Source organism: Pseudophryne corroboree, chromosome 1, assembly GCF_028390025.1.
Source record: "Pseudophryne corroboree isolate aPseCor3 chromosome 1, aPseCor3.hap2, whole genome shotgun sequence".
Classification (NCBI taxonomy): domain Eukaryota; kingdom Metazoa; phylum Chordata; class Amphibia; order Anura; family Myobatrachidae; genus Pseudophryne; species Pseudophryne corroboree.
Genome location: NC_086444.1, coordinates 79,008,539 through 79,022,971, shown reverse-complemented (window position 1 = coordinate 79,022,971; position 14,433 = coordinate 79,008,539). Strand labels below are relative to the sequence as shown.

The 14,433-nt window shown below is 42.9% G+C and overlaps 1 protein-coding gene across 2 annotated transcripts in view; it reads left to right on the top strand.

Annotated features, from left to right (window-relative positions):
- The window catches only part of LOC135056112 (UDP-glucuronosyltransferase 3A1-like), a 118,487-nt gene that overhangs the window by 57,629 nt on the left and 46,425 nt on the right, over window positions 1-14,433 (top strand). Inside the window, exon 3 of one of the 2 annotated variants that reach the window (XM_063960884.1) lies at window positions 3,351-3,465. The exons of the other annotated variant lie outside the window; for it this stretch is intronic. Within the exon in view, the coding sequence (XP_063816954.1) occupies window positions 3,351-3,465 (115 nt within the window). The remainder of the gene's footprint in view (window positions 1-3,350; window positions 3,466-14,433) is intronic. 2 annotated transcript variants of the gene reach the window in all.

Genomic DNA, 14,433 nt, shown 5'->3' with positions numbered 1-14,433 from the left:
CCAAAAAATCTCCAGGACCAGATGGTTTAACAGCTGAATTCTATAAAGAATTCTCAGATATCCTGGCTCCTCGTTTTACGGAAGTATATAATACTAGCCTGGGTGAGGGTGAACTCCCTCCTTCCATGAGACAGTCAGCTCTTATTTTGCTGTCCAAAGGTAAGGACCCGGTCCATATTGAGAACTGGCGCCCCATCGCTCTTCTCAATACGGACAGAAAGATTCTGGCAAAAATCTTTTTCAACAGGCTAAGGGAATTTTCAGAGCTTGTACTTTCGCCTTCCCAGCACTGTACTGTAAAGGGCCGCAGTACCTTTACTGCTGTCCTTGGTGTCCGGGAGGCTCTTGAAAGGTGCAGGGCTGGAAAGTTGAATAAGTTTCTGCTGGCATTGGATCAGTCTAAGGCTTTTGATCGGGTCAATCATGAGTACCTGTGGGCCTTACTTGAAAGGTATGGTTTCCCTATAAGGGCGGTAAATTGGTTGAAAGTTTTGTATAAAAAGGCCGAGAGCTTCCCACTTGTGAATGGTTGGGTAGGGCCTGCATTTCCGGTAGACTCTGGTGTTCGTCAGGGGTGTCCCCTGAGCCCTCTTTTGTATGTCTTTGCAATTGATCCTTTTATAAGAAGGGTTGAGGGAGGCATGTTGGAAGGGGTGCAGCTGAACCCAGAGTTTCCTTTGAGTGTAGTAGCCTATGCTGATGATGTCACAGTAGTCCTGTCATCGGTGGCAGAGGCATGTGATGTAGACCAACTGATCATGGAATATTCAAGTGCTTCGGGTTCCATAATCAATCAGGACAAGTGTGAAGCTTTCTGGATGGGGGAGGAAGGCAATGAGTTTGATCTTCCGGACAGCCTCCCCAGGGCCAGTCAATGTATAAAAATCTTGGGCATCAAATTTGATCATGGTGACTATGCAAGTACAAATTGGGTCGGGAAACTGGATGGTGCAACCCGTAAAGTAAAGAGCTGGATAGGATGGAAGTTCTCTCTGAGGGAAAGGGTGGACCTGTGTAAAACTTACCTGATCCCAATGTTTTTGTATGTCAGCTATGTATGTTTTTTGCCACAATCTTTGTGGACTAGAATGAATTCCTTGTGTTTTTTCTACTTTTGTGGGGGAACAAGATGAACATTGTGAAAAGAGGTATCACTTACCGACCGAGGGCAGAAGGGGGCTTGGATATGGTAAACCCTATAGTCTTCTTTGTAACAGCTTTTTTAAAGCTAAATGTCGGTGGTCTCTGCTTAGAGACGCCCCCTCGGTGGGTAAATGGCTTTAGGGAATGGGTGTCTCCCTTTATTAGAGTATGGTTACAGGATGGCAGACTGAGAATTTTTCGGGCTCAGAGAGGCTACCTCCCGATCTATGTGATCCAGTGTCTGAAAGTGATTAGGCGATGGGGCCTGCAGGTGGGTGATATAAGAGATCTCTCGAGAAAGGAGTTGGGGAAGAGGGTCTTGTGTTCCCACTTTTATGTCCCATTGGCCCTGAAAGACTGCCCAGGTAATGTTCTCACAGAAGGATTGAATATGGTAAATTCCCAGAGGGTGCCTCTGAAGTTTAGGGATATTGCCTGGTTCTCTTTTCAAGGGAAGCTTTATGTTAGGGGAAACATCAAATTTAGAAGTGCCGATGAACGTGTTTGCCCACGGGAGGAATGTCAAGGGGAGGAGGAGACCATGGACCACTTCTTCTGTAGATGTCCCTTTAACATAAAGGTTTACAAAACAGTGTCGGGTGCCATAGGCATCCCTTGCCTTTCGGGGCTCAGTTACCCGGAATGGGTCTACGGGGCATTCAAAGGGTATGGGGGCTTTGATTTAGGCACAATTTTTTTAGTCAGCTTAGCGGTTAGGTTCCACACGTGGCAGGCACGGTGTCTGGTTAGTTTGAGAGGAAAAGTTCTTCCCTGTGAAGAGGTGGTGGGTCGTATTCTTCATGAGGTGAGTCGGATGATGGATCTGGAGAAGAAGAGATTGGACACTGTCAGCTGGTCCAGATTGTGGCGCCAGTTGAAACCCCCTTAGTGGGTGGTGGAAGATATCTTCTTTTCAGTCTCAGGTTCTTTTCTGTCCTGGTCACTTTTTCTCAGCTGATTAGGTTTTGCTGTTTCATTTTTTTAAAGAAGGGGTTTGCATACACCTTAAAATATGCAGATATGTTACTCTAGTTATAATTATTTGTTGGTAGTCCGGTATGTATGGAGGGTGAATGGTATGAATGAAGGGAGGATTGTGGATAAATGTGGGAGTGTATAGAGGTGGAGGGTTTATGATAGATGGATAAATGTGTGTTAAATGTTGAGTCAGCTAAGTGGGAAATGTTGGGGGGGTTTCCTGAAATGGATTCACAGAAATTATGTGGATCAAGGAAAATGTTTAAAATGAAAGTATGATAAAGTGATGGAAAACATATTTGAGTTATGTAAACGGTAAATATCATGATGTAATGATCTCTATTTATTTATTATGTATATAATTGTAAATATGATTATAATGTTTATATTTTGTTATAAAATGGAAGCTGTGCATAAATAAAAACATGCCCAGGCACATATACCTGCTCTCTCCCGGTGTAACCCAGGCACATATACTACCGCTCTCTCCTGGTGTAACCCAGGCACATATACTACTGCTCTCTCCAGGCGTAACATAGGCGCATATACTACTGTTCTCTCCTGATGTAACCCAGGCACATATACTACTGCTCTCTCCCGGTGTAACCCAGGCACATATAAAACTGTTCTCTCCCGGTATATCCCAGGCGCATATACTACTGCTCTCTCCTGGTGTAACCCAGGCACATACACAACAGCTTGAAGTGGGCAGCGAGAGAGAGCTCTTTTTCTTTATATACAGTGCTAGATGGTGCCTAAAATGGCTGGCCACTCCTCTCTGGTCACATGGCCACACCCTTTCCAGCATATGGCAACGCCCCGTGATTGTATTTTCCTGGTGGGCCCTTCATGCCCCAGTCCGACACTACACACATACAGTATACACACACACACACCATGCAGCTTACCATGCAGCAGCCGCAGGTTGTAGAAGGGGTTGGGACTGACTGAGCGCTATGTCATTAGACCTCTCCCCTTGCAGCAACATGCAGCGTTTCACGGGTATTGGGAGGGGGGCGGGGATAAAATTATGTGAAACTAATGGAATCCTATCGTATAAGCCCCTCCCCCTCACCATATACCTGTAAATCGCAGAATTTGGCAATGAGGGGGCGGGACCTAATAGCAGTGCCAGCTCCGGCCATAAATGTGTCAGGGGGGTTTCTGGGTAACCCTGTGTGTGCCACTGCAACTATATTACCACATCTGTTAATGTCATGTGCTTTTAGGCTACAAGTTGAGAACCAGCCCTTATCCAGTCACTACATATTCCCTTGACAAGAAATACTTTGAAGAATATGAAGAATTCTTTACTGAGTACCAGAGAGATTTTTTCATGGGCAAGTATGTATAAATCTGGTTTATTTTCTACTTCTTGCTTCCTGACTTCACTAATCGTATTTATAGCTCAAATATATCTATCCACTTGGTTTTCAGGTAGACTAACACTTTTGGGTACTGGCCTTAGTATTCACTACACTTTCTCTCGAGAGCTGAGCAGGGCTGTTTCTAACCAATTTGGCTCCCAGTGCGAGATTTCAAAATGCGCCCCCCCCCCCCCCCCCCATTGACATAAAAAGTGCACCCCCTCCGTGCGCTCCCGTCAAGGGGGCGTGGCCTTATTAAATGGACGTGGTCTCATTAAAATGGGCGTGGTCACATCTGATATCATTACGGCCACCACAGGAATAAAAAAAAAATCAAAAGTCCCCATTTTACACACTACGGCAGGCAAGTGTCCCCATTTTACACATGATGGCAGGCAAGTGTCCCCATTTTACACATGATGGCAGGCAAGGGTCCCCATTTTACACATTATGGCAGGCAAATGTCCCCATTGTACACATTACGGCAGGCAAGAGTCCCCATTTTATACAGTACAGCAGGCAAGAGTCCCCATTCTACACAGTATGGCAGGTAAGAGTCCCCATTTTACACATTACGCAGGCAAGACTCCCCATTTTACACAATACGGCAGGCAAGAGTCCCCATTTTACACAGTACGGCATGCAAGAGTCCCTATTTTACACATTACAGCAGACACGTGTCCCCATTTTACACAGTGCGGCAGGCAAGAGTCCCTATTTTATACAGTGCGGCAGGCAAGAGTCCCAATTTTACATAGTGCGGCAGGCAAGTGTCCCCATTTTACACAGTACGGCAGGCAAGTGTCCCCATTTTACACAGTACGGCAGGCAAGAGTCCCCATTTTACACATTACGCAGGCAAGAGTCCCCATTTTACACAGTGCGGCAGGCAAGAGTCCCCGTTTTACACAGTGCGGCAGGCAAGAGTCCCCATTTTACACATTACGGCAGGCAAGAGTCCCCATTTTACACATTACGGTAGACAAGACACCCCATTTTACACTTTACGGCAGGCAAGAGTCCCCATTTTACACAGTACGGCAGGCAAGTGTCCCCATTTTACACAGTACGGCAGGCAAGTGTCCCCATTTTACACAGTACGGCAGGCAAATGTCCCCATTTTACACAGTACGGCAGACAAGTGTCCCCATTTTACACATTATGTAGGCGTGTCCCCATTTTACACAGTACGGCAGACAAGTGTCCCCATTTTACACAGTACGGCAGACAAGTGTCCCCATTTTACACATTATGTAGACAAGTGTCCCCATTTTACACAGTACGGCAGGCAAGTGTCAAGTGGGGGAGAACGAAGGGAGGGGGGGGTAGAGAGACTACTTACATATGAAGAAGAGGCTCTATTGCCGCTCTTCAGGTCGGGCCGCCTCTCGACCCTCGCGCCGGCTGCCTCCTCCTTCCAGCTTGTCTCCCCCTCCTCCCTCTTCCCAAGTACTCCTGCTTGGGGGGCGGGGTTTAGCGGAATGACACGATTGCGTCGTGTCGTCACGACGCAACTGCGTCATTCCGCGAAACCCCGCAAAGAAGATCCATTGACTGCTGAAAGGGGTTCAATCTCCAGAGTAAAAATCAGGGGAGATACTTTTTCTAGTGCCAGTATTAACTGAATCTTCCTCAGATGGGAAGTCTTTTGTTTTCTCCCAATATGACCCTCTCCTCTTGGAGATTGAACCCCTTTCAGCAATCAATGGATCTTCTTTGGATACACATAATGGGATGTCTGCAGCATCAGAGAGGTGGATGAGTGTGTATCTATCTGCTTTAGAGGTTTTATAAAGAAGAGGATTTACATCTGAACATTTGAAGATCTTGGACTGAATTAATGAATTTTATGGTTTGCAATCAGTTTAAATAATTGATTCTCTTCATCCCAGAGGTGCGCACAGCTGCAAAACCCTACTATATTGTATCTATCTTTGGGGGTGAGGTGACCACCCGAGCAGCAGTTGAAGCACTACTGTTTTGAAGCGCAGTTTCCTGTTTTTTTGTTTAAAATTCTCATTACAGCTGCCTGAGCCAGCCCCGGACCCCCTTCAAAGAATCACAAACAATTACAAACACACAAAAAAAACATACTTACCTTTCCAAATCCGTCCTGAGAGTCCTCCTCTCTCTGCTCTCTCGCTGTTCCTGGCTGTCCTGACTCCAGTCCTAGGTTGGTTCTATATCGGAGGGGCTGAAGGGACCTTGTGACGTATTGAGCGGAGGAGCTACGTCACCAGGGGGAGGAGCTACGGGCGAACAAGGTACCCGAAAAGTACCCTCGCGGGCTCGCTTCGCTCGCCACGCTTCGGGCACGGTGGCTCGCTCCGCTCCGCTCCGCTCACCACCTAATTACTAAAGGTAATAGTTGGTGGCGTGGATAGTAGAGGAACTATCCCGCTGGCCTAGCTCCTCCCCCTTGCGTCGTAACTCCTCCCCCTTACGGAAAAGGTCCCTTAGCCCACTTGATTCTAGCATCTACCTTAGATTCCAGTCCTAGGTAGCTCTTCAGTCTTCTCAGGCTCCTCTTTTCTGACGTGCGTGACGTCATGACGTCACGCTGCATCTAGAACACAAAAAACTTTATTTAAACAGGCACAGCTGAGCCTGATTGATCATCGGCGGCGGGCGGCGGGTGATGATAGCTGCTGCTGCACTGACCTGAGTCTGACCGACAGTGCAGGGCAGGCTGCCTGGCTGAGGCTCAGCAGAAGGGGAGCGGCGGGCAACGGTATACGGTAGTGGGTGGCTGAGCGCAGAATGACAGGCGGACGTCGGGCGGCATCTTTAGTCAAGGGCAATATGAGCGAGTGAGCAGTGTGTAACAAACAATTAACTGGTACTGGTAGAGTCAGCCAGGCGGCCAGCCGTGGTCAGTGACGTGTCCCGCCGGGAATATCCACGGCTGCCTGTTTGAGCAGCCCAGGCCCTCCACTCTGTTAGAGTGGCCGGGCTCGGGACAACTGTGCACAGGGCACCCCCTTGATGGCGGCCCTGACTCCATTACTCACTCCTGAACTAGAAAATGCATTTATAATGAACATGCAGGCAGACACAAAGACTACTGTATATAATAGATATATTTGACATAGGTTCCAGCATGGCCAGAGACACTAGTTCACGCTAGAGATGTGTGGCGGGCACTTTTCATGTTTTGGTTTTGGGTTGGTTTTGCCAAAACCACCCTTTCGTGTTTTGGTTTTGGTTCTGGATGATTTTTGAAAAAAACATAAAAACAGCTAAAATCACAGAATTTGGGGGTAATTTTGCTCCTACAGTATTATTAACCTCAATAAAATTAATCTCCACTCATTTCCAGTCAATTTTGACCACCTCACAATATTGGTCACCAACATACTGTAGGCCAAAGCCTGGCTGGCTAAACTAAGCAACAGAGCAGCGGTACAAACACGGCAGTTATTTCTGTTTAAAAATGTTTTACAAATTAGTACTGTATTAGCAATAACCAATCAAACCAATAGAAAACAATCCAACACAGAAATTTCGTCAGTATCGTGTGTACAATATCATTGCTCTGAAGTAGTTACCAAACAGCAAATAAAAAAAAAAACCTAAACCATGTGTAAAATAGCAACAGTGGACATTGATGCCCCCTACACAAGTGCACATGCCCCCAGCACATGCCTATTCTCAGTGCCCAGTCTGTACCTTCCTCCTGGGGGCCCTGGGTCCCTGATGACAGGCATTTTGTGCCCATGTAAAGCCCTGATCAATCAGCCATTTTGTCGAGCAGCTCCCCAAATTCTCCCTAATTACAAAAAACAGCAATCTGTACCTGTGTAGGACAGTGCGGAATACTTTGGGACACACAGTTAAATACTGACCAGGTTACAGTGCTGGTCGGATACAGTGCAGGTCAGTGCAGGTTTACAGTGCAGGTTGGATACAAAGCGGGTCGGGTACAATGCAGGTTACAGTGTGGGTCAGATACAGTGCAGGTGGATACAAGGCAGGTCAGATACAATGTAGGTGGAATTCATTGCGGGTTGTATATAGTGCAGATCGCACACAATGCAAGTCGGATACAGTGCAGGTGGGGGTGCGGGTTGGATATAGTGCGCGTTGGCTACAGCGTAATGTTGGATACAGTGCAAGATACAGTACAGGTCGGATACAGTGCAGGTCAGAGTGTGGGTTGGATACAGGGTAGGCTACAGTGCAGGTTGGATACAGTGTGTGCTGCATACAGTGAGGGTTGGCTACAGTGCAAGGTCAGATACAGTGCGCATCGGATACAGTGCGAGATAAAGTGCAGGTCAGATACAGTATGGGTCACATATATTGTGAGTTGTCTATATTGTTGGTCAGATACAGCGTGGGCCGTATAAAGTGCAGCTTACAGTGCGGATCAAATACAGTGTGGGTTGGATACAGCGCAGGTTAGACTCAGTGTGGGTGCAACAGATGGAAAATACCAAGAACGGTGCTCGGGCGCAATATGGGCTGTTGTTCTAATGCTGCTGCTATATAACAGGATTAGTCAATCCTGATACCTAAGCATACACAAAAAGAAAACCAATAATAGCAGCGCTGAATTCAATTAATACTAAAAATTAAAAAATGAGATGGATTGAATGAAAACAGATTAAAAAATGTATTAATAACTCTGATTAATAACCAATTAAAAGTCAATGTGACCACCGGCAGAATGAGTGAACCAGAAATGTCCGTTCCTTTTAAATAACTGGACACCAGTTTAGGCAGAATATACAGGCTTAGGAACTGATTGCACAGTCCCGAAAAGGGTTATTACCGCTTCTTAGGCCGCTGGAGGGAGAAATATCCCATGGATGATCCTTCAATTGGGAGTTGATAGCATATTCTCAATCCTCACCAGTATGCGGAGCTTGACTTGCGGGATGGTCCTAAGTACGCCTGTTAAAATCCACCAAATAGCAAACTCTGGGCATCCAGTATGGTCCGGGCACTGGTTCAGCAACAAAGCAACGGTGATCAGGGTGGCACCTGACGCGTTTCGCTGCAGGTCCTGCAGCTTTTTCAAAGGTGATCTATCTTGTGTGGAGGCAGAGTATTTACACCTGTGGTGATCATTGATCAATCCACACCTGTTCTCACAATCCATCTCAATTAACCATAATTTTCATAAAAACACTTTGTTATTCATATATTTATTATCTCAATTTCATAAATATTAGACTCAGCAGGGCAAAAAACCTTTTTACTTGTTCCTAATTCAAATAAAAACAATTTACAATATTATTCCTCATATTTTACTTCCGGGTAAATGACCATGTGACCATGATATGTATGCAGTTGCTAGGCAACTGCATAATAACTTCTGGGTTATGTGGACACTATTTCCTGTTTCATATTTTACTTCCGGGTAAATGGCCATGTGACCATGATATGTATGCAGTTGCTAGGCAACTGCATAATAACTTCCGGGTTATGTGGACACTATTTCCTGTTTCATATCATATAGGTAAAACAACATCCACTATTGTATAAATGTAATGTTAGGGGATTTTGCAATAAAGGTTACTTTTCACCTTATTTTTTTTTTTTTTTGTTATTGTCGCATCTCTTTATTCGAACTGGCATCAGCATTCCTAGGTAACAAAAAAGGGGGTCGTGTGATAACAACACGTGACTAGCCTCAGAGCTTCCGCTTATCTTTACTCGGGCTGGCATCGGCGTTGCTAGGTGACAGAGAAGCGGTCACGTGATATCAACACGTGACTCGCCTCGGGACTTCAGCTTATAATAAACAAGATGGGTTGCTACCGTTACTTATCTTTACTCGGGCTGGCATAGGTGTTGCTAGGTGACAGAGAAGCGGTCACGTGATATCAACACGTGACTCACCTCGAAACTTCCGCTTATAGTAAACAAGATGGATTGCTAAGTTACGGGTTGCGGTCACGTGGTATTCCCACGTGACTGGCTTCTAACATTCCCACTTGATGTGACGTATTAAAATTTCTTGGAAGCAATAATTGTAGTCACGTGACTCATTATTTGACCCACGTAAAGTTCTTAATTTAGTGCTTTTATAGCACATGTTGATTATACCTATTTCTTAGGGACTTTAGTTTATATAAGTCACGTGGTCATTATTCCAGATTACATAAACCATAAAAAAAACACCCTGTTACCTAGTAACACAGTGCACTGATATACAGATGTTTAATTTGTCAGAAAATTACATTTGGCTTAATGATGCTACAGCACATCTGAAATTTATAGCACACAGATAAATTAATGTATACATAGTTAGTAACATAATTGCAACTCTGTTTCGTGATTTATATACAAATACAGACAAAAACAAATGCATATATCTTCAATCTACAAAAGCAATTCAAGAATAGCTTTTATATTATTAAAGGTAGTGGTTAAGACTCATTCCACGATGAGAATGTCCCCCCTAAACCTACCCTTAAAGATGATATTGCTATCCCACAGATGGTTAAAATAGAACTGTCAAGATCTCTCATGGCCTATTATGCACTTAGTGCCTAATGGAGAAGAACCCCTTTATTTCTCTACCTTTATTCTTTTATATCATTATTGAGTATAGAAAAAACAGTATGTATCAAATAACTGTATTTAGTTCCACTGAGTCATTCAGTCCCTCAGGGTGAATACTATTCATCCTAAACATCCACATGACTTCTTGTTTACAAAGCTTCCAAAATCTATCCCCCCCCCCCCCCCCCTAAGGGTTCTGGGAATAAATTCAAGACCCACCAATTTGAGGCAAGCTGGATCCCCCTGATGGCACTCACTGTAATGTCTAGATACACTATGTGTTTGAATTTTGTGAAGAATATTTCTACGGTGCTCTAGGAATCTTGTCTTAAGAGTGCGGGTAGTTCGACCTACGTATTTCTTTCTGCATCCACATGTTAGTAAATATATTACATACGATGTTTCACAATTTATATAGCTCTTAATTTCATAAAATTTTTCACTTTGATCATCTATCAATACAGGTTGAGTATCCCATATCCAAATATTCCGAAATACGGAATATTCCGAAATACGGAATTTTTTGAATGAGAGTGAGATAGTGAAACCTTTGTTTTCTGATGGCTCAATGTACACAAACTTTGTTTAATACACAAAGTTATTAAAAATATTGTATTAAATGACCTTCAAGCTGTGTGTATAAGGTGTATATGAAACCTAATTGAATTGTGTGAATGTACACACACTTTGTTTAATGCACAAAGTTATTAAAAATATTGGTTAAAATGACCTTCGGGCTGTGTGTATAAGGTGTATATGAAACATAAATGCATTCTGTGCCTAGACTTAGGCCCCATCGCCATGATATCTCATTATGGTATGCAATTATTCCAAAATACGGAAAAATCCGATATCCAAAATACTTCTGGTCCCAAGCATTTTGGATAAGGGATACTCAACCTGTACTTGAGTTGTTTTGTTTTGAATATAATTACAAGTGATGCATCTGTTTTTACCACATTTATAGCACCCTTTAATTTTATTATGTGATTTTAACCACTCACAACCTTCCATAGCACCTTTTGTGGATTCTTTAGGAATTTTTAAGGAACTTGGGGCCAAAAGGTTTTTTAGAGATTTACTTTTACGAAAAATAAAACGTGGGTTCTGCGGTAAACATGAGGAGAGATAAACATCCTGTTTCAAAATATTATAGTTCTTTTCAACAATATGCTTAATCTCACTGTGACAGTTATTAAACATGGAAATGAATGCAACCTCTTCCTCTCCATTAATTCTCACCTTCTCTTTTTTCTTTTTATTTGATAATAATAGTTGATTTCTGTCTAATCTTCTCACTGCTTGTAAGGCAGTAGTCACAAGGGTTTTGGGATATCCTCTAGCGATAAAGGAATCAGACATCTTACTAGCTTGTTTCTCAAAGGAACCCAAATCTGAGCAGTTCCTTCTGATCCGCAAAAATTGACTTTTAGGAATGCTCTTTTTCCAGGGCATGTGGTGGGCACTTCTGAAGTGCAAATATGCATCAGTGCCCACTTCCTTGGAAAAGTTTGAAGTGCAAATCTGATTATTATTAATCTCCAAGGATATATCAAGAAATGTGATTTCTTTAGGATGATAAGTGTGGGTGAATGTTAAATTGAAATTATTCAAATTAAGGTGATTAACAAATAATTGTGCAGATGTGCAGTCCCCATCCCAAATAATAAACAAATCATCTATATACCGGCCATAGAGAACCAGGCTCGCGCCAAAGCCGCCCCCCCACACGAGCTGGTCTTCGACCTCGCCCATGTAGAGATTGGCATAGCTGGGCGCGAACCTGGTTCCCATGGCCGTTCCCATCACCTGAAGATAAAGTGTCAAGAAATAAAAAATAATTGTGCTGTAATATGAAAGATACAGAGTCCAGTAGAAATTTCTGATGTTTTTTAGACAAATCATCATCTTTAGTTAGCCTTTTGGCTAGGGTGCTGACCCCTAATTCGTGGGGAATATTGGTGTATAAACTTTGTACATCGAGTGTGAGGAACGCATAGGTCTCCCTCCACTCGATGTCACCAATTAAATTAAGAAAATGTGTCGTGTCTTTAATATGTGACTTTAACTTACAAACCCGTGGCTGTAAAAAAGAATCGACATACTGTGACAAATTAGAAGTGAGTGAATTTATACCTGAAATAATAGGGCGACCGGGTGGTGAAGTGAGGGACTTGTGAATTTTGGTGAGGTGATAGTAAATGGGAACGGTCGGGTGAGTGCACAAAAGAAAATTATACTCATCCTAGGAGATAATATTGTCATCCAAGGCCCTGGTTAAAAGATCATGAATGGTCAACAGAAAAGCAGCTGTGGGGTCTCTGGGTAGTTTTTTGTAAAAAATAGTATCGTTTAGCTGTCTAAGGGCTTCTTCCTCATAGTCGGCTCGATCTTGTATGACTAACCCTCCCCCCTTATCAGCTTGTTTTATTACAATGGAACTGTCCTTAGTTAGATTCCGTATTGCATGTTTCTCCCATTTATTAAGATTATTAGGTTTTCTGGTCATTTTTGTGTTATTAGAGCAAAGGTTTTTAAATTCATCTAATGTTGTTTTATAGAAACTGTCGATGCTTGATCCTTTCGATTTTATAGGATAAAATTCTGATCTATTCTTGAATTTATTCTGTCTAGAGTTCACATCAAATAGTTTTACTGGTTTAGTTGTATTAATGGGATTCTCCTCTAAAAGGTCATTTAGCGCTTCCAAGGCTGTTAAATCCTCTATATCGAGAACTATCGGGTAAGAATTATCTTTGTTTTTCAGGAGTGTTTGTCGTGCAAAGTATTTTTTTCTACAAAGTGTTCTCACAAAACGGTTTAGTTCAACAAATAGGTTGAAAATGTTCGGGGGAGCAGAGGGAGAGAATTTTAAACCCTTATTAAGCACTTGTAATTCGTTCTCGGTGAGTTTTTTAGAAGATAGATTGAATACAGTTTGTGGTTGTGTCTGCTTTCTCAGAGCTTTTAATTTCTTGAATGCTTCCTTCCGACCCCCTCTTCTTCCCCTGCGCTGTTGGCTCTCCCCCTCTTTCCTGATTCTCCCTGTCTTTCCCTGTCTAAAAACTGGGTTCCCTTTTTGCGCTGTTCTAAAAAATGGGAATCCTGTTTTGACATCCTTTCTGTGTATGATTTTGGTCTTGCACCTAACTCTCTAGTAGGTGTCCTATCCTCTCTTAATGGTGTCCTACTGAATTTATAGTCATCTTCAGAAGGTTTTCTTCTGGACGAATAATTAGAGGTGGGGCCATAAAAAGGCTGTGTCTGTCTAGTCCTATTTTTCGATGGAAATCTAGGGGTGTCCTGTTGTCTATCTGTATAGCGACCTCTATCTTGACGGGTGCTCTTTTCTACAACAGGGTGTTGATTTTGGGAATTTGGATGTCTCTGTTGTCTAAATGTTCTTACACAGTCTGACTTGTAGTCTTCTATGTCACGTTGGAACTTTTTACATTTAGTTTCAATAACAGCTTTCTCAAACTTTGAGACCCTATCTGTGATGGCTTCATCTCTTTCTTTAAATTCATTACTGTGACTATATGGCTCTAATTTAATCTTCAGAGCCTCTATTTCAGTTTCAATATTTTTAAGTTTCTGTGTCCTATATTCAATCACAAGCTCCATCAGATTAAAGGAACATTTATCTAGCAGTGAGTTCCACCTACTTTGATATTCCTCACTTTCTTGAAAAACAGAAGGTTTTGAGAGCCTTAGGCCTCTGGGAATAATCTCCTTGTCTATATACTTTGCATATTGACAGTATCCAACCAATTTCTAATTTCTGATTTTAGTAAATCTTCCAATTTAAAACATTCCTCTCTCAATTGATTATCATGGCTCACAACTTTATTTTCAGAGGGTCTGACGTCACATCAAGTGGGAATGTTAGAAGCCAGTCACGTGGGAATACCACGTGACCGCAACCCGTAACTTAGCAATCCATCTTGTTTACTATAAGCGGAAGTTTCGAGGCGAGTCACGTGTTGATATCACGTGACCGCTTCTCTGTCACCTAGCAACACCTATGCCAGCCCGAGTAAAGATAAGTAACGGTAGCAACCCATCTTGTTTATTATAAGCTGAAGTCCCGAGGCGAGTCACGTGTTGATATCACGTGACCGCTTCTCTGTCACCTAGCAACGCCTATGCCAGCCCGAGTAAAGATAAGCGGAAGCTCTGAGGCTAGTCACGTGTTGTTATTACACGACCACCTTTTTTGTTACCTAGGAATGCTGATGCCAGTTCGAATAAAGAGATGCGACAATAACAAAACAAAAAAAATAAGGTGAAAAGTAACCTTTATTGCAAGATCCCCTAACATTACATTTATACAATAGTGGATGTTGTTTCTACCTATATGATATGAAACAGGAAATAGTGTCCACATAACCCGGAAGTTATTATGCAGTTGCCTAGCAACTGCATACATATC